We start from the raw sequence: 26,507 nt of genomic DNA, 5'->3' as shown, positions 1-26,507 counted from the left end.
CACCAGGTCCTTGGGGGTGGGGGGCAAGATATCTTCAATTTGCCATTTGCATTGCTGTGGAAGGTAGACCCATCCCCCACCCCTGTCCTTGACTGATCCTTCTTGGGGCCAGCAATCACCTGGTTATTTAGCAGGAAAACATGTAGAAGCATTGCAGACTCGCCCAGACCTAAGTCCTCTCCCTAATACTCTTCTTGTCCCCTGGCCCCCAACAGGATTCTTCGGCAACATTTCTGCGTCTGCCCCACCTCCACCATCCTTTACAAGTAGGTGAGGGACCAGCCTTCTATAACCTAGACACATCCCTATGGCAACCTAGACACATCCCTATGGCATAGGGAGAGAAGAGCAGGGTGGATTTTATTATTTATTTACCTAATGTACATAAGTGTCCCTGTCTTCAGACACAGCAGAAGAGGGCATTGGATTCCATTACAGATGGTTGTGAGCCACCATGTGGTTGCTGGGGATGGAACTCTGGACCTCTGGAAGAGCAGTCAGTGCTCTTAAGCACTGAGCCATCTCTCCAGCCCCAGAACAGGATGGATTTATTTCCTGGACTCTTAATCTACTCCCAAATGCCCTTCAGTATAAGCTGTTTTATTACCTCTGTTATTTGTCTAAGGGGTCACACAGGAAATGGACACCCTCACCCTCACCCCCCAGTCTACAATACAAAATACTCACACCGAAGAAATAATGTTGTAAGACCAGTTCGGGAGCCATTTCTTCCAGGTCTCTCTCTTCCCCGCTTCTGGAATCCACTTCATTCCTATCTTGTAGCCCCAGGATAAGCTACCGGCCCTTGAGTAATCTCTAGACATGTCCAACCTCTTGCCTGCCAAGGTAGACCTGCTGCTGAGTGGGCAGGCTGGCTCACTCTCACCCTGGTGAGACACAGAGGCTCAGCTAACGGACACAGCTTACCAACCATTCCTGTGATCAAGCTTTCCATGGACACTGGGTTTAGCTAGCATTTCCCCAAAAGGTCTTATCAGTTAGCTTGTGGGACCAAAGCTGGGAATATGAGCTTTTAAAACAGTGTTGTCTCAGGATAAAAAGACCTGCCTGGCAAGCTAGCAACCCGAGTTTGGTCTTTAGTACCCATGTGAATGAATGTAGGAGCGAGCTGGCTCCACAAAGCTACCCTCTGATATCACACACATACCATATCATGGGTGCCCACACCTTTGCACACATGCATGCATGCGTGAGTGCATGCGCACACACAATAAATAATTTTTAAAAATCAGTCTACTTTTGAAATTCTTGAGATGAAGTCTGTTTGAAACTGAGGTCAAAGATAAAAGGATGAAAACAGCTCATTGTCACCTTCATTGGGACACGTAGGGACCGTTCATTGTTAAGTTCTCTGTAACTTATTTTTACCGTGTGCATGCGCGAGTGTGTGTGTGTATGTGTGTGTGTGTGTGTGTGTGTGTGTGTGTGTGTGCTCGCTGTCTGGTCAGAGGGCAACATACAGGAATCAATCGGGACTCTCCTTTCACCATTGTGGGTTCAGAGCCTAAAACTTAAGTCACTCGGCTTGGTGGCCGAGCCACCTCTGGGGGGCCCATCCTCAGATGCTTTTGTTGAAAGGAATTTATGGCATCTGGGAGTGAAGCCAAGACCACCCCCGACCCTGTTCTTAGATTCCAACAGGTTAGAAGGGAATAATGAACATTTCTCTTGCCGATACCCACTCCCTGAGAGCAAGGAAGGATTGTTTAAATCAAGAGACAGGGGATTACCAGTTAAACCCTAGGATTAATAGATGAGCTGAACTCTTATTAGTTCCAGGTGAGTGGCCGATAGTCAGATGACACAGCTGCTCCTGGTATCCAGGTGAAGCCACAAAGTCCCGGTATCAGGGGGTGGTGGTACGTGCTCTGCCTTCTGTATAACTCACTAGGGCCAAGCACCCTTCAAGGTCAAGCACCCCACCCAGACAAGTACCTCACCGGGCCAAGTACTGCACTGAAGGCTAGTTGTGGGAGGACAGACGCGTCCTTCCGTCCGTCCGTCCATCCATCCATCCATCCATCCATCCATCCATCCATCCATCCATCCATCCATCCATCCACGTGCCTTGCATGAAGGTTCAATAAACAAGAGCCGCCTCAGACTCACCCAAACAACGGCCGTTTTCCCCAAACCATCTGAAGAAAAAAATCCAGTGCATCGGTCTAAAAACCATAAAACCAGCCGCATACGCCACTGTGTGCGTCTCTCTTCTGCCCACTATCAAGGAAACCTAAGTTGTGGGCTTTGCCCTCCAAAACATAATAGTAAATATAGTAGAAAAATAAATAAAAATTGTAAATCAGAACTGTTTACTGCACGTGGCCCCCTTTTCTCCTGTAGTGGAACAAAGTCAAAAGCTTTTTTTTTTTTTCCCCTCTGGGCTGGGCCCCAGTGGCTGAGGCCCTGTAACTTTAAACCTGGCCTGAGGTCATCTTGTGATGCTGGCCAAACAGAGTTCGGGGGCGGTCCTAGATCTCCGGGACCACCTGACGCCCACCCGCTCCCGCCCCGGGACCGGAGACATAAATGCCGACTGTGCCGAGAGGTTGCCAGCTGCCAAGTTTGCTGTGCTTGCTGCCTCTGCGAGTCCAGAAAGCCCGGGCACTCTCTGGCGCTGAGACTTTTGCTCAGCGCCTTCCAACCTCCTCCCGAGCTCTTCCCGGCTGGGCCTGTGGCTTCGAAGTTTTTTGTTTTGTTTTGTTTTGTTTTTCATCTTTTCACAACCCACAAAAAAACCCACTAGCTGCTGAGGCTCCAACGAGATCAAGATGTGGACCGTGCCAGTGTTGTTCTGGGTTTTGGGGAGCGTTTGGTTCTGGGACTCTGCGCAGGGAGGTAAGCGCCATGCATGATTGGCAACCAGCACTTGTTGGTGGGGATGGAGGGAGGCGGGGGATGCTTGGGCCTGGGATCTGCGAGTGCGGGGGGAGGGAGGGAGAGCGGTGGGGTAGCTTAGATGGGGCTAAGTCTCCTGTAACAGCCAAGTGGGTGTGGCGGTAGGGGGTCCACCCACAGGTGGTAGGGGTACAGAATGGCCCTAACAACCCCCACCGCCCCGGGGGCTAGTGTTACGGGATGGGAAGGTGACCAAGGGCGACTGGACTGGCCCAAAAAAGCAGTGTGTTAGAGGAATGATTAATGTCTCTGAAAAAGAGGAACAGATAGGAGGACGTAGGTTGGAACTCTGGGTCACACCCCTGGCTGGGGATAGACCTGAAGAGGCTTCGCTAATTAGGATGGTAGCTGGAAGGGACGGTGGAACAGCTTGACCCGCAAGCTGCTATCTTTCTAGCATTCTTGTCTCTGCCTCTTTCTTTCCTCCCCTCCCCACACCCCTACACTGGAAATGGATGGAACCCAGGGCGCCACGGACCTGTACCTCCTAACCTGGAGGGCTGCCGTGAGCGTTGAAGCGCAAGTGTGTTTGAGGCCATGTATTGAACTTGGCCAAGGACTCAGTGGCTGAATTAGTGTTAATTAAAGACGAATGGAGCCTGAGAATGTAGCTCAGTTGGCAGAGTCCATGTTTGGCATGTGAGACACTCTCATGCTCCATCCCCAGCAAGATGCAAAAGCCAGGATGGTGATGCTCAACTGTGTCAGCACTGGGAAATGGAGGCAGGAGGATGAGAGGGTTCAGGGTTATCTTGGGGTATAAGGAGTTTGAAACCAGACTGGGCTTTAAGACCCTGACTAGAAAGAAACAGATTGATGGGACCACCATCACGTCCTCCTCTTCTGAATTACTGTCTTCTGTCTGGGTGATCTATGGCTGGGGTCTAGGACAGTCTCCTGTTATTTTGTTTCTTGCTTTGATGTTTTAAGTTGTATCTATATTCCTGGTGGAATCTAAGCTCTAATCTTGATCCCAGAGCCAAGAAGTCATGGGACAGTCTCAGTTGCTCACTAAATGAAGGCTAGTGGTCATCAGAGATGTAGGACTGTCTTTCCTGGTGAAGGAGTGGTTTGTGTGAGATGGGTGGGCCTAGCCTAGGCTTCTATAATTCTCCACAGACAACACCTAGTGTTAGGGAAATTATATAGAGTGCATGGGCGAGGTTGTCCACTTGCTTCAAAGAGACGAAGCTATTCTTTATGGTGTTCAGGGGTATTCCTGGCAGTCCTATCTTTGAAACTTCTTACGCTAGGATATATATATATATATATATATATATATATATATATATACAGTTCTGTATTTCGGTTCCATTTCCGTCATGGCGAGACAGTGCGTGTTAAGAACATGGCTTTTCACTCACCAGCGCAAAGTGAGGGGAAGCACCCACCCCAAACCACATCCTAGGAAAGTCGGAGGCTGGCATCCTCCAAAGGCAAGGGTAGGCTGCAACTGTCTCAAGCCAGCTCCCAAAATGCTCCTAAAATGTAGCTGGTATTTGGTCTTGTCTAGAAAAAGTCATCACTCAGTTAGAGTAGAAACTGTACAGCTGAAGAAAAAGCCTTGGTACAGGGGTGTTCAGAGAGGTGGCCATGCGGCCAGTTGTATCCAGGCTGCTCTGCAGCAAGATTGAGCCTGCAGGGTTTTTGTTTGAGAATAATGAATATGGATGAGTTAACTCCATTGAGTTAAGCTATTACTGGGGAGCCAGATCAGGCAGGGGTGATTGTGGTGTGCTAATTCTATTAGAGTCATATGCCATACTGATTTAGGGTTATAACCCAACCCCCTCTGCAATCCCCAAGGTGTTCGTGGATTCTAACGAGGCCTGTTGTCCTCACATCTGGCAGCCTCCCCCACTGCCAGGCCCCACCCTCACTCTGAACTGACATCCAAAGCCGGTACCCCAGGACTCGCCCGTTAGCAGTGGCTTTTTATAAGATTCTCGGCAAGCTGCTGCTTGCCGCTAACCCATGTGTGCTCTTCCGGGACCAGTCCGAGCAGGATTAATCATGTGGCACAGAAATCATCCTGTGATTTCCCTGAAGTTCTTGCCAGTTTTCGGGGGCCCTGGAATCCTCGCAAGCTGCTGAGGGCTTATGTAGCTGAGGAGGCCTTGAATAAAGCTGATTCTGTTAGAGGTTCTGCGGGGGAAGCTGGGGCTTAGGGTCCCAAACTGAGTTCAGAAGAGGGAAACACATTTAAAGATGCGAGTGCAGCAGCAGAAGGCTGAGGGTAGCCACGATCAACAAGACAAAACTCAGCTCACCCACCATTGACTTTGCTGGCAATGGAGAGACCCAAGTCTCCGGTATGACAGAGAATGGCCCTGACTAGTGGGCGGGACACCACCTCCTTGCATTCCCCCCCCCTCCCCCCCCACCACCACCACCACATTCTAGGAATGTCGCAGGCTTACCTCCTTTAATCCCCAACCTCTCCTGTAAATTATACACTATTATCCCAGAAGTTGCTGGGACCTTGATTCAGAAACAAAGTTAAGCTTTTTACTATGATTGAATTAAAAAAAAAAAAAAAGACTGACTTGAGACTGAAGGTAGACTTCACTTTATTCATTTTAAACATGAATAAAAAAAAAAATTACACACTCCCCATACAAGAGTGGAGTTGGCCTGGCGCATTAAAATACATTGCCTTAATTTGTCTTGCACACAGGCGCTAGACCTCTCCCAAGAGGGTGGGGCGGGTTGCTGGGTGCAGGAAAGCACCTAGCCGAGAGTATGCTCTGCCACCCTTGCCAACCAAGAATGAACCTGTGCTCTGGATTGCACTGGCTTATCTGAATTTTTGTCATATTTCTGGCTTCTGAGAGCAGGCGTTCCAGGTTACAGCTTGTGGAAGTATTTTGGGGGAGGCCAAGGAGGAAGCAAACTCAAGCACCAGTTTAGCCAGGAACCTTGCAGAGGATCCTTACCTTGCCCAACCCATCCCCCAAGGAAGCTCTGATATCCTGACATCTCTCAGGAAAGGAGCCTGTGTTGTGTGGTCGGTCTTGTTAGAAGAAGAGGGTCCAGTGATTTGGAGGAGGTCAAGATAAGAGGTTGCTTGTAGGATTTGTGTGAGGCACACAACAGATACAGTTTCCCTTGCCTGCAATTTTAAGAACTTTCTCAAAAGAGTTCTGAGAGAGAGAGAGAGAGAGAGAGAGAGAGAGAATCAAGTATACCTTTCTCAATTACTCTGCACCATATTTTTTGAGACTCTTTCTCTCACTGAATCTGGAGCTCACGGATCACTAGACTTAGATGGGCCATTGCCCTTAGGGATCCGGTTGCCTCGGCCTCCCCATTGTTGCGGTAACAGATGCACACCACTGTGCCCTGCATTGTATGTGAGTTTGGGGGCTGGAGCTCAGATGTTCATGTTTGTGTGGAGAACATTTCACTGGCAGCCCTCTTCCCAGCCCCTGGAATGTTCTGGGGAAGGAAAGCGACTAGGCTTTTCATCCAAGATCTAAGGTAGGATAGAGCCAGGTTAGGAAACAGCTGACATGCTGCCAAGTTCATCCAGGGCAGGAAATGAAGGTGGCTGTTTCCTCCCACATGTCTAACCACAGTGCCTTAGCTGTCCATCATCCCAGACTGTTCATAGCCAGCCAGGTGGTGGGAAATTCTTGAACATCAACAGATAGAGTAGACCAGGGTCGGAGAGACATCTGGGCCAGCATGAGAACCTGAGTTTGGTTCCCAGAACCCATGTAAAAAAAATGCTGGCCTGCTGTAGCAAGGGTTTTTTTTGTAATCCCAGTGCTAGGAATGCAGAGACAGCCTTATCCCTGAGGCTCTCCCACCAACCAGTCTAGCCCAATCAGCAAGCCCCCAGCCACTGAGATATCCTGTCTCAAAAAATAGAGTGCCTGAGGAATGATATCTAAGGTTATCATTTGAACACGCACATGTGCACCTACACATGCACGTGGGCACACACAGCAAGGGAGAGAGGGAGAGGGCTATGTCTGCATTTGTGTCTGGTCCAGTGACTTTGCCTGGAGAACAGTCTGTATTTGGCAATGAGTCAGGCTAAGTTCAGAGGGAGGCTTTCGACCTTGGGCAGTTGATCACTTAGGTGGAGAAACAGAAGACAGTCTGTGGTTCAGGCAAGGCAAAGTGGATGCGGTTTCAAAAACAAAAACCTCCGGAATGGACAGTTGCCTTTCCAGATGAAGATGAGCTTGTGGCTTCTAATCTGGAGTGCCAATAAATTGCAGAAGTGCCTGGAGAGGAATGGGCAGACCAACCGGTGCCACACTGCGGTGCTGAGAGCCCCTGTTACATTGGCAGGGTGCGGGGGAATGCCAAGGAGGCCAGAGAAGGAGAATGCTGTGAGCAGGGTATTTCCCAGAGGCCATAAGGGAGAAGAAAAGAGCAAGCAAGCCCGAGGAGAGCCCACCCAAGGGAGAAAGGACTTAGCTTGCCTGGAGTCTCTAGAAAAGGAGAGAGAGAGAGAGAAAGATAAGTAATGTCGTTTGTTGACACGAAAGCTGCCCCACCCAAGGAATTTGCTTATTTGACAAATATTTATTGAGTTCTTGCTGTGTGTTCAGGCATCCGAGCATAGCATTGAGCTCCTACCGGGAAGTCCTCTATCTTGGCAGCCTTGGGGATTCTGACCTCAGTTAGGGTGGGTCCCCGAGAAAGAGAAATCTTTAATCCCTTGATCTGGGAACACACATTCCATCCAATGCTTTTGTTCTTTGGGAAACCAAACATCTCTGGAACCCTTTTCAATTGGGAAGGGCCTGTCACAGGGAACACATATGTGTATAAAGTGCAGAAAAGCGTGTCTCACTTGTGTGGGGGGAGGGGGCAGAGGAAAATATCTATCTCATCAGACTTGGTTTTTCTTTCGTTTAAGATTCCCCCCCCACCACCCCAAGCAAGACAGGGTTTCTCTGTGTAGCCCTGGCTGTCTGGAACTCACTTTTGTAGACCAGGCTGGCCTCAAACTCAGAAATCTACCTGCCTCTGCCACCCAAGTACTGGGATCAAAGGCGTGCGCCACCACCGACCTGCTGACTTTTTTTTTTTTTTTAATTATGTGTGTTCATGCCTGTCTGTGTCAGGGCATGTGCACATGAGTGCAGTTGCCCACAGAAGCCAGAAGAGATCAACTGCCTCCGAAGATGGAGTTACTGAGAAGCCTGAGTAGCCCAAAGTGGGTGCTGGGAACCAAGGCTCTTTTGGAAATGTAGTACAAGCTCTCAGCCACTGAGCTATGTCTCCAACCCTTCTACCTGCCTAGTGCCATGTTGGATGGTCATGGGTCTCTGAACTGTAAGTCCTAAATAAACGCTTTCTTCTATAGAGCGTTGCTCTGGTCATGGTGACGTCACAGCATTAGAAAAGTGCTCAGGTACCATGCTTGCGAGGCAAGCACCCCACTGGCTGAGCTATCTCCCCAGACTCCCGTGTCTCATTCTTAGTACCCCTTGGTTCCTGGTACCTTGTGAGGTCAACTTTACCTAAGCCCATCAGTCCACAATAAGTTTATCAGTCCACAATAAGTTTAAATGTGAAGCCATAAAGCCACACCCTAAATTCGGAAGGGGAGGGGCTAAGAGCGAGAAGTATGTTGTAACTTTTACCATTGGCTGAGCTAGAGTGTGTCAGCCGCTCACAAGCCCTGTTTCCTTTGGTCCTCACAGCACAACTACAAGGTAGGAACTCTTTGCAACTAATAGATGAGTTAAGAGGCTCAGAGAGGTTTGGACAAAGCCAGTCATCAGGCAACAGTGACCTTGAATTCAAGCATTGTATGTAGTGTACCAAGAGCACACAGTCTGGGCACACATCCCTAGTCACTCATCTAAACAGCCACTACCCCAGTGCTATGGCTGACTCCCCGCTGCCGTGCTCCCTGAGATAATAGCAATGGATTCTAAGCCTCTGAAGCTGTGAGCCCCTAAATTAACTGCTTTCTTTTATAAGTCATTTTGGTCATAGTGTTTTGTCACAGAGATAGAAAAGTGACCATGACAGAGGGGGAAAGAGAATGGTTGATAGGTACAGGCATGTAACTTGTGAGTATGAGTTCTTTTTTTTTTTTTTTAAAGATTTATTTATTGGTTATATGTAAGTACACTGTAGCTGTCTTCAGACACTCCAGAAGAGGGAGTCAGATCTTGTTACAGATGGTTGTGAGCCACCATGTGGTTGCTGGGATTTGAACTCCGGACCTTCAGAAGAGCAGTCGGGTGCTCTTACCCACTGAGCCATCTCACCAGCCCGTGAGTATGAGTTCTTGTGTCCCATAGCTCAGTGGGATAGCTATGATTGACAACACAGGAGTGTGTATGTTGATGTGTAGCAGTGGGGAGGACGTTAGTGTACCTGATACAAGTGATAGGGGTTTGAGGTGACAGAAGCCGGCAGTCAGTCCCACGCTGATTGTTGCATACAGTAGGAAAGTATTGAAATGTTGTACTGTACCCTATGGATGTTTGATGGTGGTGGTGGTGGAGGTGTTTTGGTTGGTTGGTTGGTTTGGTTTTTCCAGACAGGGTTTCTCTGTATAGCCCTGGCTGTCCTGGAACTCATTTTATAGAACAGGCTGGCCTTGAACTCAGAAATCTGCCTGCCTCTGCCTCCCAAGTGCTGCAATTAAAGGTGTGCGCCACCATGCCTGGCATTATTCTTTTTTAAAAAGAATTTCATTCATGAGTACTGTGTTCACGTTATTTCCACTTTCCCTCTTTTTAATGTGTGTGTGTGTGTGTGTGTGTGTGCACACCAGAAAAGTATAGTGGACACCTGGAACTGGAGTTACAAGAAGTCGTGAGTCACCTGATTGGGGGGGGGGGCACGACTGAAATGCAAATTGGTCCCTTTGGAAGAGTATCAAATGCTCTTAATTGCTGAGCCATCTCTCTAGCCCCCACACCCTGTTTTTGTTGTTTGTTTGTTTGTTTGTTTTTGTTTTTTGAAACAAGGTCTTACACATCCAGCCTGGCCTGGAGTCCACTCTGTAGCTAAAGATGCCCTTAGACCCCTGATCGTCCTGCCTTCATCTCCTGCGTGCTTGGATTGTTGGTGTATGCCGCAGCCAGCTGGTTTATGAGGTGCCAGGCATGAAACCTGGAGTGTTTGTTGTACATGCTAAGCAAGCAACTTCCTCTCCCTCTCCTTCTCCCTCTCCCTCTCCCTCTCCCTCTCCCCCTCCCCTTCTCCCTCTCCTTTCCCCCTTCCTCTTTCTCTGTTACCATTTTTACTGAGTAGGAAGGATCTCTAATAGTTCTGACTTATCTTTCCTTTCCCTAATGACCATTGAACTTGAACACCTTCTCAGGCTGGATATCTTGGGCGGGGGGTGGGGGGTGGGGTGGAGTGGGGGGGTTGTTCAAACACTTGGCTGTTTTAAATTGAGATGTCTTCAGGTATTTTTGCTTTTTTGTCAAGTAAGGAATTAAAGTTAGTATCTAACACACACATAGGAGAAAAAGAGAAGCCTGGTGCTGGAGTCATTTTTAAAGGAACTAAGTCAAGTGATTATGAATAGATAAATTGTTTGCACATTGCACATACACCCACCTTAAAATTTGTGAATGCTGAGGCTGGAGAGAGAGGTCCTGAGTTCAATTCCCAGCAAACCACATGGTGGCTCACAACCATCTGTAATAGGATCTGATGCCCTTTCCTGGCATGTCTGAAGACACCTACAGTATATGAATATACATAAAATAAACAAATGATTCTTTAAAAAAATTTTTGAATACTAAGATGTTTCTGTGGACTTCACTTCAATAAAAGAAGCACCTTTTTTATAAATGGGATGTTTTTTAATTGTTGGTTAAAAATCATACTTTAATAATTTTTCATACTGGACAAGTGGTGCTTTTAATCCTAGAACTTGGGAAGAAGAAGCAAGCATTTTCTGTGAGTTCAAAGCCAGCCTGGTCTGGTCTACATAGTGAGTTCCAAGTCAGCCAGGATGATAGAGTAAGATCCAGTCTCAAAAAAAAAAAAACAAACAGCCGGGCATGGTGGCGCACGCCTTTAATCCCAGAACTTGGGAGGCAGAGGCAGGCGGATTTCTGAGTTCGAGGCCAACCTGGTCTACAAAGTGAGTTCCAGGACAGCCAGGGCTATACAGAGAAACCTTGTCTCGAAAAACCAACCAACCAATGAGAGAGAGAGCGAGAGCGAGCGAGAGAGAAAGAGCGAGCTGGACTATTATTGGATAGCTGAGGACATTTTTCCATCTATGAATTGGGCTATCTTGTTATTTTATGTTATAGTGTTCATTAGAGCACACCTCTTTAAGAGCGTGAAGTCTGAGCTGTCTCCTTTTCTGCTCATGCTGTTGGTTGGTATCAGTGTTGGAAGTCACTGCTACCCCGGGGCTGCAAACATCGACTCTTACGGTCTAATGGTTTAATTCTGACAGTCAGGCTTTGATGCCTTTGCAGGGAACTTCTGTGTGAGCCATGAAATAGCGACCCAGCTCCATTCTTTACCATGTGGCTCTCTTCAGTTGTTCTAGAACCTTCTGGGATGAAAAGATAACTCTTCCCCCACTGAATTACCATGGTGCTTTTGCCCTAAATCAGCTGCCCATCAGTATAAAGGTTTATGTCTGAACTCTCTCCACTCTGTTCTGTGGTCTACATGATCTCGCTCATGCAGAAATCTGTAAGTCATTTGTAAAAATGTTTCTCCATTGCTGGAAATTAAAGCACAGGCCAGCCACATGCTCTGTATGTTTTATCATTTCCCTGAGATAGGGCTCTCTCTGTGCTGCATACACTGGCCTTGAATTCCTGGACTTATGAGATGTTCCTTTATCAGGACTGCTGGCGTGTGGCTCAGAAGTAGGCCATTTGTCTGGCAAGGGAGCCCTCGTGTAGAAACATCTGGTTGGACTATAGTCACCATCTGTCAGGATGAAGAGCACCAATTTGGTATTATCCAAACCTTTGGGTGAGAAAGGCAATAAAGAAAGTGTGGGGTGGGTGAGATGGCCGAGCAATTGAGAGCACTTCCTGCTTTTGCAGAGGACAGGGTTCCCACCTGAACTTCTCTGGTTCTGGATCTGATGCCTGACAGCCCCAGGCCCGGGTTACACATAGCCAACATTGAGTGTAGGCAAGCACTCATGTACTCGACATAAGAATAAATCTCCTTTAAAAGAGGGCAGATGCCATGGTCAGGTTTTCACCACGGTGTCCAGATAGGAGAGGAAGGGTTTATTCTGGCTCTTGGTTTGAGAGTGTCCATCACAGGACAGGAGTGCTGTGAGGTAGCTGACTGCATGGACAGTCGGGGAGGAGAGAGAGAGAGAGAGAGAGAGAGAGAGAGATGCTGGTGCCCCTACTTTCTCCTTTGCCATTTTTATTCAGCCTAGATCTGCCACACACAGATGCTGCCAGCCTCATTCAAGGCGCATCTTCTCTCCTGGTCTACACATCTCTATAAACAGACATACCCATAGATATGTCTCCTACTTGACTTTACATCCAGTCAAACAATGACACACACACAATGACACACACATACCCACGTTCATTATCTGTGGAAATCAGGTGGGGTAGGTGAGAGGCAAGGAATGAATTGCTAAGCACCGCAGACACTTGCATCTCTGTGTTAGACTATGAGGTGATAGAAGATACATCTTGTGGGCATGTAGGGGCCAGTGTGCTGAGAGGGTCTGAACGGTGAGCCTAGGGATGGGACTGTGTGCTTGAGTTTCCCACATGCAAGGAGAAAGGGAGAAAGACAGCAAGGGAAGTTCCAAAGAGACCCTACTAGCCAATAGCAGCCTTGAAAAAAAAATTCATCTACCAAGGGCTGAGACGAAGTTCACTCACTCACAGATGGTAGCCTAGCACATACAAGGCCCTGGGTTTGACTCTCCAGCACAAAAAACAAGATTATCCAAAAGCAACATGAAATTCTCCCAAGATGCAGCTTCCAAACCAGGCTGAGGATCAAGGCCAAGGATGGCCGCATTCTTCACATAGCCGAAGGCTTCCCTGTGCTCACAGCTGGGCTGTCTGCACGGCAGGTCAGATCTGAAGGGGCTCATCTTCCACTCTTACGAAATCCCAGCCACTCAGCTGAGGCCCTGAGTAATCAGAGCTCAGACTCTGCTCAGTTCCCGGCAGAAGGCAAGTGCTTTCCACCCCGCTCTGATGTGATACTCCAGGCAGCGCCCCTCAAACATCCTATGAGCTTGTCACTCTTCCCTAGAAGGTGGCTTTTTCCCTAGAAGGTGCCTGCAGCTCCTGCTAGGTTCCAGAAAAAAATTCTTAGGAGGTACGATTCCTGTCCGAAAAACAGAATTCATTTCCCCTTTTACAGGAAAACCGTCTGCTGTTAGTCAAGAGTAAAAAAAAAAAAAAAAAAGGTCTCCCCGAGTTGAGTAATTATGATGAAAGCTGGGCTCAGCTGTTTCTGTCTCACTGCTGAGGAGTTTAGAGTGTGCGGTCCACTGATTCACTTCCTGGAACCCTAAAAAGTGTCACTGTCATTCACCTACTCATTCTGTGTCTTCAGGCGGGGCAGTAAACTCAGCAGAACAGCAGTTTGCTCAAAAGAAAGTTCTAGAACCTCATAGGGAGGAAATAGTGAATGGCCCAGTATGGCTAAGCCCATGGAGATACTTCCTCCTGGCTTTTCTGTAGAGAGAGGGGCTTTCCCCTGGGCAATGGGTGAAGGTTGGGGTGGGTAGCAGCAGTGTCGGGAGATGGACCTCAGCAGCCCAGCTTCAAGCTCCATTAGAAACCATCCGTGGTCAACAGTGTACCCAGCCTTTTCCTTAAAGGGTACAGGCTCAGGGCTGGGGAGTGGCTGTGTTGGTAAAGTGCTTGTCTTGCAGGCATGAGAACCTAAGTTCAGTTCCCAGCACCCACACAAAAAGCCAGGCATGGTGGCAAGTGCTTGCAGTCTCCTGGTCTGGGGGGGCGGGGGGGGGGGGGGAGAAGAAGGAGGATTCCCTGGGTGGAACTCACTAGCCAGCTGCCAACTGGGCGTAATCAGCAAATTCTGGGTCCTAGAGAGACTTCTTCTCAGAAGACAAGGCAGAAGACAGTTTCTATCTAGGAAGTGTGCCTGAGGTTGACCTCTGGCTTCCACATACATGTGCACACACCTGCCCACATGTGCTCACGCATGTGTCTGAACATCCAAGGATGGACGGGGGGGGGGGGCGGGGGGGGGGGGCGTGGAGGAGGGAGAGAGGGGGAGAACCTTCAAGGAGTGAGGCAAGAGTGACCCAGAGACATAGTGGCCTTTGTAAGTGCTAGAGCGATGGCTCAGCGGTTAAGAGCACTGATTGCTCTTCTAGAGGTCCTGAGTTCAATTCCCAGCAACCACATGGTGGCTCACAACCATCTGGAATGGGATCAGATGCCCTCTTCTGGTGTGTCTGAAGACAGCTACAGTGTACTCATGCATGAATAAATCAATCTTTAAGTAGAGTGGGCTTTGCACTCTGATGGATCTGGATTCTGACTGAAGCCACCATTGCCACCTGCTCACTGAGCTGACGGCCCCCTAACTCTCCACCTCACCCTCACTATCCTCCTGAAAAGCAGGAATGGTACTTGTTGCAGGAGTTTTGTAAAGACCCCAGGAAAGCACCCGGTAGTAGGTTTTTTTTTTTTTTTCTCCGAGACAGGGTTTCTCTGTGTAGCCCTGGCTGTCCTGGAACTCACTCTGTAGACCAGGCTGGCCTCAAACTCAGAAATCCGCCTGCCTCTGCCTCCCGAGTGCTCTGGATTAAAGGTGTGTGCCACCACGCCCAGTTCCCGGTTGTAGGTTTTATTCATTCTTGTGTAAATTCAGTCAGAAGTAACTACTTTGACCCCCTGGACCCTTCAGAGAGGAGAGGAGAGGAGAGGAGAGGAGGGGAGGGTGTGCTTGGGTGGCCTGGAGTATCCCTCCCCCTTCCTCCTGCCCAGTCACTTACTGACTTCTAGCTGTCAAAATAAAAGTCCTTAGCAGCCACAGACCTGCTGCCTTTTCTGTTTTCTTTCTTCCTTCTCTGCCTCCTCCTCTTCCTCCTCTTCCTTCTCCTATTCCTTCTCAGCAGAATCTTCCTGGAGCCCAGGGATATGTCATGCTCAGGAACTTTCTGCTTCAGTCCTTCAAGTGCTGAGATTACAATACCACCCCTACCTCTCCCATCCCACCCCTGCCCTCTCCCCTCCCCACCCCACCCCCATAGCTACCTTTGTTTTTCTTCTTTTCCTTTCCCCTCCCTGTCTTTCATTCCTCCTTCCTTTGACTCTGGGGAATGATCCCAGGGCTGCTGTATACTAACCCTGGACTCTACCACTGAGCCATACCCCAGCTCTTTCTTCCTTGCCCTGGTCCAGCTACAAACGAAAAAAAAAAAAAAAAAAAAAAAAAAAAACAACTTTCAAAAGCTGCTTCCAGCCCACTGGGGCCAGCCAGCCAGAAGTGTCATGTACAACCCTTCACCCACTGTGAGGTCAAGGGAACAGGCTCCTAACATTTACATGCAGGAGTTCCTCAGAGGAGCTAGGAGCATGGCTCCGCTTACCTCAGTTCCGACACCCCTCTCTTAAATGCACATCCTACCTGCCAGCAGCATCGTGCAGCCTGACAGTCGTGTCCCATCTCATTAAACGAGCTTGGTCTATGGCAAAACCCGTGACAGCGAATGACAGGCAGGGCCACACAGAGTTCACCCTCACTGGTGAATTGTTCTGGGTCCTGTCACTGCTGCCCTACAGTAGGGAAGGGCGTTCACCTGCTCTGCAGTGAAAGCCACTGTACAGTGAGAGGGTGATAAATCCAAGGAGGATTGTGCCTGCCCGTCAGTCACTCAGCAAATGGCTCCAGATGCTGGTCATGTGTTAGGGGGATACCATGCTCTCCCCTGGGGTGGCAGGGCCAAGCCTGCCAAGAGTTGTCTACATTAATAAAGAGCTGTTTAGCCCAGGTGTGTTGGTTGGTACACAAGCCTCTAATCCCAGTGTTTGGAAGTCCATGGCAGGGAGAAATCAAGATTAGCCTGTCCTGTATACACAGTGAGAGCTTCTCTCAAAAAAGCAGAGAGGGCTGGAGGTGGAGAGGTAGCTCGATTGGTAGAGCGTGCTTGGTGTGCAAGGATAAGGACCAGAGTTCAAGCCTCAGAATTTATGTAAAAGATAAAAACTGTCAGGCATGGTGATTCGAGTTTAGGGTTCAGAGTGGGGAGGAAGAAACTGGCAGATCTCCAGGGCTTCCTGGCCAGCCAGCTTAGCAGAATTGGCAAGTTTTCATCAAAGACTAAGGTAGATAGCATCCTGAAAAATGATACTGCCCGGCAGTGGTGGCGCATGCCTTTAATCCCAGCACTTAGGAGGCAGAGGCAGGCGGATTTCTGAGTTCGAAGCCAGCCTGGTCTACAGAGTGGGTTCCAGGACAGCCAGGGCTATACAGAGAAAGCCTGTCTCGAAAACCCAAAAAAAAAAAAAAAAAAAAAGAATGATGCTGAGATTGACCTCTGGTAAACACACACACGCACACGAGCACGCGCACCTTCATGGCACAAGTACAGACTCTCAAAGCAGTGAGGAAGTTTTCCAGCGCTGGTTTTTTGATCTGGTAACCAGTTTGCCAAGATGTGTGGCAAGACTGAGGAAACATTAAAAAAAAATCCTCGCCGTGTTGAGTGGCTTTTCTTACCAGCAGAGCATTATAAATATCTGCCATTGCATCTGTAATCCAAAGAATGACTTCAATCAAGGCCAAAAGCAGGGCCAGCAGCAGGACCAGCCCACCTTACGGGACACTGACTACCAAAGCCCTAGTCAGCACAAGAGAGCACCAGGCTCCCCTCCTTGTTGCAGAAACCCACTTCCGGGTAGCTGAGGGAAGAGGCAGGCGCTCCTGGGTCAGCAGGTTTGACACTGTTAAAGCATTAGATATGTTCATTCTGTGACTTGGGACAATTTGGGACAGGATAGGGCAATAAGATGCAAAAGCCTTTATGTGGGTAAAAGAACAGAATAGAGGGCGTGTTTCTCAAATATGGATTCTGTGTGTGTGATGTATGGAAGTGTTCGTGTGGATGCGTGTAGTCACTGTATATATGGAGGCCAAACATACATGTCGGTTTTTTTTTCCTGGATTTTTTTTTAAACGTGCACATGAGTGAAGGTGTCCTTAGAGTCAGAATTAATCTCCCCTGGACCTGGAATTTCTGGCAGTTGTGAGTTGCCTGACCTGGATGCTGAGAACTGACTAATTCAGGTCTCTCTCTCTAACCACTGAACCATCTCTCCAGCCCCCTCCACCTGATTTTTTCCAAGATAGTGTCTGTTCCCTGAACCTGGAGCTCACTGATTGGCTAGACCAGTGCTTTGATTGCAGGCACACGGCCGCACTGGCTTTATTTACGCTTGGGGTTCTGAGGACTTCACAGGTGTGTGGCAAACATTGTACCCAGTGAGCCATCTCCCCCAGGTCTGGACTTCATTTTTGAAAACAAAAAACAAAAACAAACAAAAAAAACAATTATTTACTGGGAAGGGGCAGTCACATGTGACAGCATTCACCTGGAGGTCACAGGAAGCTTTGGGAAACGGGTTGTCCCTTTCCTATGTGGGTCCTAGGGATGAAGTCATGCCTCAGCTATAAAGTTTCTGTATCCACTGAGCCATTTCACAGACCCAGGGGACATGTTTTTCCTAATTAAAAATCTCAGGTTAGCATTGGAAGCAGTGGTCGTCACCGTGGCATCTGCAAACACACGTGGCATTCTGCTTTGCTCTCACACTCCTCGATACTGCCCGCCTCCTCCTCCTCCCAGTTTGTTCCTCCTCAGCTTTCCTTATTAATCATGTTTCCTTACTGTCTTTATTCTGCACCGTCTCTAAGATCTCCCCTTCTCCTCACAACTCTCTTTCTAGTTTTGTGACCTACACACATAAACACACACACACACACACACGCGCGCGCGCCATTTAAATTTAGGTTCTTCTGCCTCTGTGTCTTTCTGAGGCTGGCTTATGTCACTAAACATAATGATTTCCAGTTGCAAAGGAACTTTATTTTTTAGTGTTTTGTGGTGTTCGGGGGCGGTTGTTTTGGTTTGATTTGTTTTGTTTAAGACAGGCTCTTCTTGTGTAGCCCAGACTAAACTCAAACTCAGGATCCTCCTGCTGCTGCCTCCCCAGTCGGTGGATCACAGGCAGGTACCACCTCCAAGGCCGCTGATGAATGCCTTCCAAAGACATTGCTTTGGGTAGACAAAGCTTTTGAATTATTTTAATAAGCTGACATTTCATAAACGGCTGTTTGTTTGTTTAGAAACAGAATCTTTCCTGTGTAGCCTGGGCTGCCTTGAACTCCTCCTGTCTGAACCCAAGTGCCTCAAGTGTAGGGATTATAGGTGTGCCCTACCTGGCAGGCCTCTTTTTCAAATATTTTTTACAGATTTGTTTCTTAAAATCTTTTCAAAATCATCTCTCTATTTTGAATGTAGCTGGGAACATAGTACTTGCTTCTTGTTGTTTTATTTAGCCTACTGTTTGTCCTAAAACGCAAAACCAGAACTTGCTAGAATTTCCTTTATAAGTATTGTGTTTCCTCAATAACCATAAAAATCATTTCAAAGCCACTTGATCACCACTATTCAAAGGCATGTCTGTGCACTGAGATATGGAGCAACCTAGAAGGCAAAAGACAGCCTTATGTATATGAGTACACTGTAACTGTCCTCAGACGCAGCAGAAGAGGGCGTCAGATCCCATTACAGGTGGTTGTGAGCCACCACGTGGTTGCTGGGAATTGAACTCAGGACCTCTGGGAGAGCTGTCGGTGCTCTTAACCGCTGAGCCATCTCTTGAGCTGCATTCTTCTTCTTCTTCTTCTTCTTCTTCTTCTTCTTCTTCTTCTTCTTCTTCTTCTTCTTCTTCTTCTTCTTCTTCTTCTTCTTCTTCTTCTTCTTCTCCTCCTCCTCCTCCTCCTCCTCCTCCTCCTCCTCCTCCTCCTCCTTCTCCTTCTCCTTCTTCTTTTTTTTTTTTAAATCATCTTTACCATTTCAAGATTGGTCCGATTCTAAAGTTGCAGGCTGATCAGTTGGATCATGGAGTAGATGGTGAGATGGGGTGTAGGTCCAGGGTAGTGGTGTTGGCAGCTCATGCCTCGAATACTTGGGAGGAGGATGCAGGTGGATCTCTGAGTTTGACTCCAGTCTGGTCTACAGAATAAGTTCTGGGACAGTCCAAGCTGTCTGGAGGGTGGGGGGAAGGTGCTTGCTGCTCATTTGCTTGCCTGAGGACCTGAGTTTGATCTCTGAGACCCGCACTGGAGGAGAAACTGACTCCCGCAAGTTATCCTTTGATAGCACAACTCACCCCCTCCCCACCCCAAGCAAATATGTAAGTATGTGATTGTAATAAGTTTCTTTTAGAAGATAAAAAGAAAGCTATACGAGCTCATCAAGTGGAACTGGAAAAAGAATTGGAGCTGCTGAACTCAACTTCACTTAGAAACAGGAGGAAACCCTCACAAGTAACATAGCGTGGCTCCTTCAAGCTCGGCTGGCTTTGTGTGGAAAAGAGCCACTCCTGGGAGGCCTTAGCATCAAAGCTGAGTTCTCAGCTCCAGCTCCTGACCAGTATATGCGTCTCTGTCCATCACAGGGTGACGAGAGCCATGGCCCCCTGCCCACCGCCTGCCCAGTGCTTTCCTGGCACACACATTCTTCAAAGCAATATGTCAGCATTTGTGTTGCAGAATAGGTGACATGCAAGATGCTGAAACTTGGGTCCTGGGAGTCTGACCTTCTTTGTTAAGGGCATTTGGACTGCAAATTGCCTAGCGTCATCTTCCTTAGAGAGATTGGAAGAGTTTTCAGATTCTGCTAGCTCTTTTGGGTCCCAACCACCAGACAGAGTAGTATCTGTCAGTCCAGGCACAAACATCCTTCTCTCATTATTATTATTATTATTATTATTATTATTATTATTATTATTATTATGAACAATAACCAAGGAAAGAGCATTCACAATGCGTTCCACAGAGAAGACTTGCTCTTCTGTCTCCGGTTCTTCCTGGTCTATAACAAGAATGCCCCCTACTCAACAGCTCACCCACTCTGCCTGGGTCAGGAAACCTCGCTTTATGAGAAAATCTTGCTTGTCGTTCGCACTGATTTGGACCACTTCCGCTCTTCACCCAGAGCATCAGAGCAGCTACTTCTGTGGCCACTCGCTTATTTATCCTAGAAAGGCCAAAGTTTGTATTCCTCGTTCATGTCGATGAGTCTGAGACGGCTGTGACTGGGAAGGAGAGATTCAGCTTCATTCTGACACAACTGTCAGTCACAGTTGTGGTACCACAAGAGAGCCAGAGTTATCTGTGCTATTTGCTTTGAGATAGGGTTTCTAACAGGGGCTCGGGGTGATCCTGAACTCACAAACTTCCTATGTCAGCTTCCAGGGTGCTTGTGAGATTACAGGCATCAGCCACCACACCCAGTAGAAAAAAAAGTTCTTTTTCATTTTTTTTTTGTCGTGTTGCATGCACATTGTCGGCTAATTCACGTGCTGCTAGGGCGTGAACCCAGACATGTCAGACAAGCACTCTATGGATAGGAACTATACTCCCAGTCCCTATGGCTCCTGTCCATATAGTGACAGCTGACTTCACTTAGACAGCAAAGGGCTGCCTTCCTAAGAGGCGCATGCTTTTATGACAAATCACATCTCCCCTCTAATCAACCTCCCACAGATACAGAGGAATGTGTGGCACCATGACACATGACAGCTACAGTGCCACATTTGAAATCCCCAGTAATCTTCCGGACAGAGGTTGTAATGGACTGAATCTTGTTATGTAAGGCATGCATATATATCCCTGTTTTATGGACCATTTCAAGAAAACACAGAAGAATCAAATGATGAAGTATGCAAACAGAGACTTGGGGAAACAGACAGGAATAAATAGTCAAATAACCTAACAGATGCGGATACTCACTAGTAGAAAAACAGGCTGTAGCCGGGTGTGGTGGTGCAGGCCTTTAATCCCAGCACTTGGGAGGCAGAGGCAGAGGCAGAGGCAGAGGCAGAGGCAGAGGCAGGTGGATTTCTGAGTTCCAGGACAGCTTGGCCTACAAAGTGAGTTCAAGGACAGCCAGGGCTATACAGAGAAACCCTGTCTCGAAAAACCAAAAAAAAAAAAAAAAAAAAAGAAGGAAGGAAGGAAGAAAGAAAAAAAAGAAAAACAGGCTGTACCATCTAAAAAAGGAACATATTCAGCGTGTGTGTGTGTGTGATGTATATGTATATTTTCATATGTGGGTGTGTGGACCTGTATACTCGCCCATATATAAGGCTGATATTGTCTATTTTCTTCTCAGTCACTTTCCATCTATTTTTGAGGCAGGGTATCTCACTGACTACTCCAGTTCTGTTAGACGGGCTGGCCAGTAAGCTCTAGCAACCCTCTCTCTTCCCTCCACCAGCACCGACCGGGGTTACAGGTGTGTATCACCATACTCAGCTGTATTATTGTTGTTGTTGTTATGGTTTTTGTTCTTCAAGATAGCACTTCTCTGTGTAGCCCTGGCCATCCTGGAGCTTGCTCTGTAGATCAGGCTAGCCTCACACTTAGAGGATTACCTGCCTTTGCTGACCCCATGTTGGGATTAAAGGCGTACCACTGCCTGGACATACTCAGCTTTAAAAAAAAAGATTTATTTTATGTATATGTGTGTCTTTGTGTGTACGTGCACGTAGATGCAGTACCCACAGAAGCCAGTAGAGGGCATCAGATCCCCCTAGGATAGAAGTTACAGGCAGTTTTGAATCTGAGCTCTCTGCAAAAGCAGGAAGTGCTCTGAGCCTCCTACCATCTCTCCAGCCTCCTACCTTTTTAAAGAATAGAGGCAAAACTGCTGTTCTTTAAAATCCAAAGGGATGGATTTCTGGCCTGTGAAGAAATTCCATTGAGTCTCATGCCCATGCCAGCTGCAGCTGAGTGTGTCAGGAAGTGTACTCAGGTGACTGGGAAGGGACACAGATGTTTCCAGAACTTTCCTGGCAAGCCAGACTGAGAGCATTGGTTGCAATTGTAGATTCCTCACTCTCTACTTACCTACCATTTGTATGCAAGCTCGAAGTGCATCCCTGAGCGCCAGCATGCTGGTGTGTACCTCCTGGGAGGACACATGAGTGCAAAGACATCAATCCACGGCTTGGAGATTACAAGAAAAGAGAAAGGGGAATGTCAGCTGCTGGCTGGAAACTCGGCAGCTGGCCTGGTCGACGCTCTCCACCGGGGAAAGCCTTCAGCCAAAATAATTGAGAATCTTGTAAAGATAACTTTCCCATGGAGCCGAAAAGAATGCTGGCCCAGGGAGACAAAAGACACGCATGGTCATTCATAAAACACCCTTTGTCTATTCAGGGCGACTTCAGTTCTTGGCTCCGCGGGCCAAGGGGAGGAAAGAACAAGGAGGAATTTTTACTGAGTTACTCTCTCAGTGAACTGAGCTCTCTATGAAGGAATTGAAGCCAGCTTCACTCAGAACTTTTGTTTTTAAAGCAGGGCTTGTTTTAAGTTAGAGACACGGGATGAAAAATGATTTTGACAGTGGTTCCAGGAAACCTTTTAATAATTGATGTTTAAAACTGAATTCAATCCAGGGGAATGAAGGGGTGTTTGTTTGTTTTGTTTTTTTAATGTTTTCTATTACCATATATTAAATGTCAATGATACCGGGTTTCATTTTGACATTTTCATATACACATATAAGTGTGTTCTAACCATATTCTCCTCTTTCTGGTCCTTCTCACAATCCTTCAAGTTTTCATTCTCTTCCAAACTAACAAACTACTCCCTTCCTGATTTCATATCTGTGTGTGTGTGTGTGTGTGTGTGTGTGTGCACCTGTGTGTGTGCGTGCCTGTGTGTGTGTGCGCCTGTGTGTCCCAGTGAGATTCTATAGGGCTGCCTACAGGAGTGTGGGTGAGGGTTTGCTTGTGGAAGTATGGGTATCTTTCCAGTGGCAACGCCACTGAAGAAGTGTCTATTTCACTGGGGGTGCTTAGCTTTTAAGTAGGGATTATTTGTCTGAAAAATGGACATTAAACATCCGTCTACTCCGCAGTCACAGTCCCTGCCCTCAGCCCACAGTAGCAAATGACCACAAGAGGAGGTCTACTATTGGTATGCACTGAGTTTTGAAGGTTTTAAGGCTTTTCCTGAGATTTTTTTTTTTTTTTTTTTTTTTTTTTGGTTTTTTGTTTTAAGGATGCCTACGCTAGGTAGCTCATCTAAAGCCATCCGTTGGCAACTGGAACAGGGCCAGCTGCACAGAGAAGGCTCCTCCGAAACAGAGCAACATTCCTCCAGGGGCCTCCCACCCCGTTGGCATGAGCACTTGGAGTTATGATCAAATGTTTATTAGCCATGCTCCTGGCTGGGCTGTCTTAACAGAGGGAGAATAACGCATGGAGGGAAGCATGGCTCGTCACCGGAAAACATCTGCTCTCTAATTACACAGGGCGCTTTCCAAGCACCCCTCCCTCCCATTCTCGTTGCCTGTGCTTCTTTCGCAACTGCATTTAGGCATGGCGTTTCCATTGCTGCTCCAGTCTAGGGAGGAAGCCCGTAGCCAGTGAGTCAGATTTGTAACTCGTGAAAAGGATTACGTGAGTTAAGTAAGAGCAGATGCCCTGATATACGGTTAGTCAGAGGCAGCAGAGGAGGGCACTTGTCAACTCTACTCACACTGTTTGAGTCCCTCTATTTTCCATTGCGGTAACAAAATACCCCAAAGCATGTCAATCAAAAGTGTAGATCGTCAATCAAAAGCGTAGATCGTTATTCTCCTTGTGGCTCTGGAGGTGGGAAAGTTCAAGAGCACAGTACTGTTTCTGCCGGTGCCGTTGTAATGGCATAGCTTTGCCAAAGATGTGATGTCGCCGTACGAGTGCATGCGTCAGTTCAGATCTACCCTCCTCTTACTAACCCACCAGTCACTTCCTGGTCACCCCATCCTGATGACCTCGTTCAATTCTCAGTACCTTTCCAAGGTCCCAGCTTCAAACACTGTTTGACTCAATGACTGTGGAGATTCGATTTCTATCTAGCACATGGAATCTGGGGAGACAGATGCAAGCAGTGACACTTCGCCGTTAAGATTCTTTTTTTCCTCGGTGGCTTTAGTTTGTGTCAGGTTGACAGTAACTAACTCACATGATATCCAAGCACGAGGACCTGAGTTTAAAGCCCAGAACCCACTGAAAGCAGATGCTATAGTGGCTCTAGCCATCTGTGGCCCTAGTGCTTCCATTGAGAGATGGGGGATGGAGACAGGAGAGTCCACAGTTCACAAGCCAGCTAGCTCGACTTATATAGTGGTAAACAATAAGAGACTCTGTCTCAGACAAGGTGGAAGTGGGGAACTGATGTCTTACTTAAAGTTTAGTTGCTGTGAAGAGAGACTATGACCAGGACAACTCCTATAAAAAGGACAACACTTAATTGAGACTGACTGACAGGTTAGCCCACTGTCAGGGCAGGAAGCATGGCAGCGTACAGGCAGACGTGGCGTTGGAGGTTCAACAACTCAATCCGCAGGCAGCAGAAGGAGACTGTATACCACCACCCTGGGCATAGCTTGAGCATAGGAAACCTCAAAGCCCACAAAAACCACAGTGACACACTTCCTCCAACAAGGCCACACCTCCTAATAGTACCATTGCATACGAGCTAAGCAATGAAACACATGAGTCTGAGGAGGCCATTCCTATCCAAACCACCGTGACACCTGAAGTTGTCTTCTGAACTCTACACACACAGTATAACACATACATACCTACACACACACACACACACCACATGTTAGAACAGTTGCATCAGATAAGTTTAGCTCTTGGTACTAAGTATCCTGTTGCATCTCAACACCTTTAAGTATAGTGCTGACTCCATACTCCATATGTAACATGGCGGTGCACACCTTTAATCCCAGCACTCAGGAGTCTGAAACAGGTGGGTCTCTGTGAGTTTATGGACAGCCTGGTCTCCCTGGTGAGTTAGAGAACAGCCAGGGCTTATGTAGAGGGGCCCTGCCCATCTCAAAAAAGAAGTTGAAAGAAGTCTATGACGTCAGTGATCCAGCGGTCTTAATTATCCAAGTGAGCAGCGATCTCAATTAAATAGTAATGGAGATTTGGTTTGTTGATACACTTTTAAATTTTATTACATCTTATATATTTCTGGATTACATCTTATATATTTATATATCACATGTGTCATGGCACATATGTGACCATCAGAGGACAATTTTCCAAAATTGGTTTTCTCCTTCCACCATGTGGGTCCCAGGATTGATCTCAGATTCTCAGGCTTGGCAACAAACCAAGTCTTTGTGGCCATCTTACCAGTCATACGTTTGTTTGTTTGTTTGTTTGTTTGTTTGTTTGTTTTTAACTGGTTAATGATTTGGTGCTGGGAATTAAGACATTCCAAGCATGGGCTCCATTGCTGGGCTATAATGCTAGGCCTGAGTTTGATTGTAAAAAGTGAACAGACAATTATTTTGTTGGACAGAACATGGACCCCGGCAGTATGTTTAGAAATTGTTCAAATGATTCTATAGAGTTTTTCTGGTCTATACAATACTCTGTCCACCTGAGCACATTAGCCACGGAAGACACTGTCTCTACTAAAAAGGGAAGGGCAGACATGTCCATGGCCAGAGCATCTAGCTGGCACCTTCGCCATGTGTTTCCATGTTCTTTTGCTTCTAAGTGGAGACAAGCAGGCCATGGTGTGTGTCAGAGGCACCACAAGGACAGTGGTGTTGGCTCTGGTACAGAGGTTGGACAGAAAAGACCACATCTTACAATGTAGGAAACAGAATCATGACTGTAGGTAGCCAATTATTTTTGCCCTCGTCATTTGCATACTGCATCCCTGACTGGCCTTTCTTTTTCAGGGACTATAGGCGTGAATGAAGATGATATTGTGACCCCAGGTACAGGAGACGGCATGGTGCCCCCAGGTATAGAAGACAAAATAACAACCACAGGTGCTACTGGAGGGCTTAATGAATCTACTGGCAAGGCACCTCTGGTGAGTGTCTAAGGAAAGGGGGAGTTGGCCTTAAAAACAGGCTGTCACATGCCAGGGTGTGATGTATGTTTATGTAGGAAAACAGCTCCATACAAGGAAATGGTGGTGTGGTTCACGACGGTGACATGGGTCTCATTCAGGGACAAGAGAGCTTCTATGTTGGCACAGACTATTTGAGAACAATAGACCACATCTTCTCATGGGCTGGAGGAACAGCTCAGCGGTTAAGAGCACTGACTATTCTTCCAGAGGTCCTGAGTTCAATTCCCAGCAACCACACGGTGGCTCACAGCCATCTATAATGGGATCTGATGCCCTCTTCTGCTTTGTCTGAAGAGAGTGACAGTAGTCAAAAGAATAGACCACATCTTCACAAAATAGCAAGAAACCAGCTTAGAGCTGGGCGTGGTGGTGCACGCCTTTGATCCCAGCACTTGGGAGACAGAGGCAGTCGGATTTCTGAGTTCAAGGCCAGCCTGGTCTACAGAGTGAGTTCCAGGACAGCAAGGGCTATACAGAGAAACCCTGTC

At 47.5% G+C, this 26,507-nt stretch overlaps 1 protein-coding gene across 2 annotated transcripts in view; it reads left to right on the top strand.

Annotated features, from left to right (window-relative positions):
* The first annotated feature begins 2,483 nt into the window (after nucleotides 1–2,483).
* Nucleotides 2,484–26,507, top strand: part of Pdpn (podoplanin) — a 32,156-nt gene continuing 8,132 nt past the window's right edge. For both annotated transcript variants that reach the window (NM_001290822.1, NM_010329.3), the window contains exons 1-2: nucleotides 2,484–2,859; nucleotides 25,841–25,977. In NM_001290822.1, the coding sequence (NP_001277751.1) occupies nucleotides 2,793–2,859; nucleotides 25,841–25,977 (204 nt within the window). In that variant the 5' untranslated portion in view covers nucleotides 2,484–2,792. The remainder of the gene's footprint in view (nucleotides 2,860–25,840; nucleotides 25,978–26,507) is intronic.

Source organism: Mus musculus, chromosome 4, assembly GCF_000001635.26.
Source record: "Mus musculus strain C57BL/6J chromosome 4, GRCm38.p6 C57BL/6J".
NCBI classification, from domain to species: Eukaryota; Metazoa; Chordata; class Mammalia; order Rodentia; family Muridae; genus Mus; species Mus musculus.
Note: the sequence above shows the minus strand (reverse complement) of the source record. Positions and strands in the feature narration are given on the sequence as shown.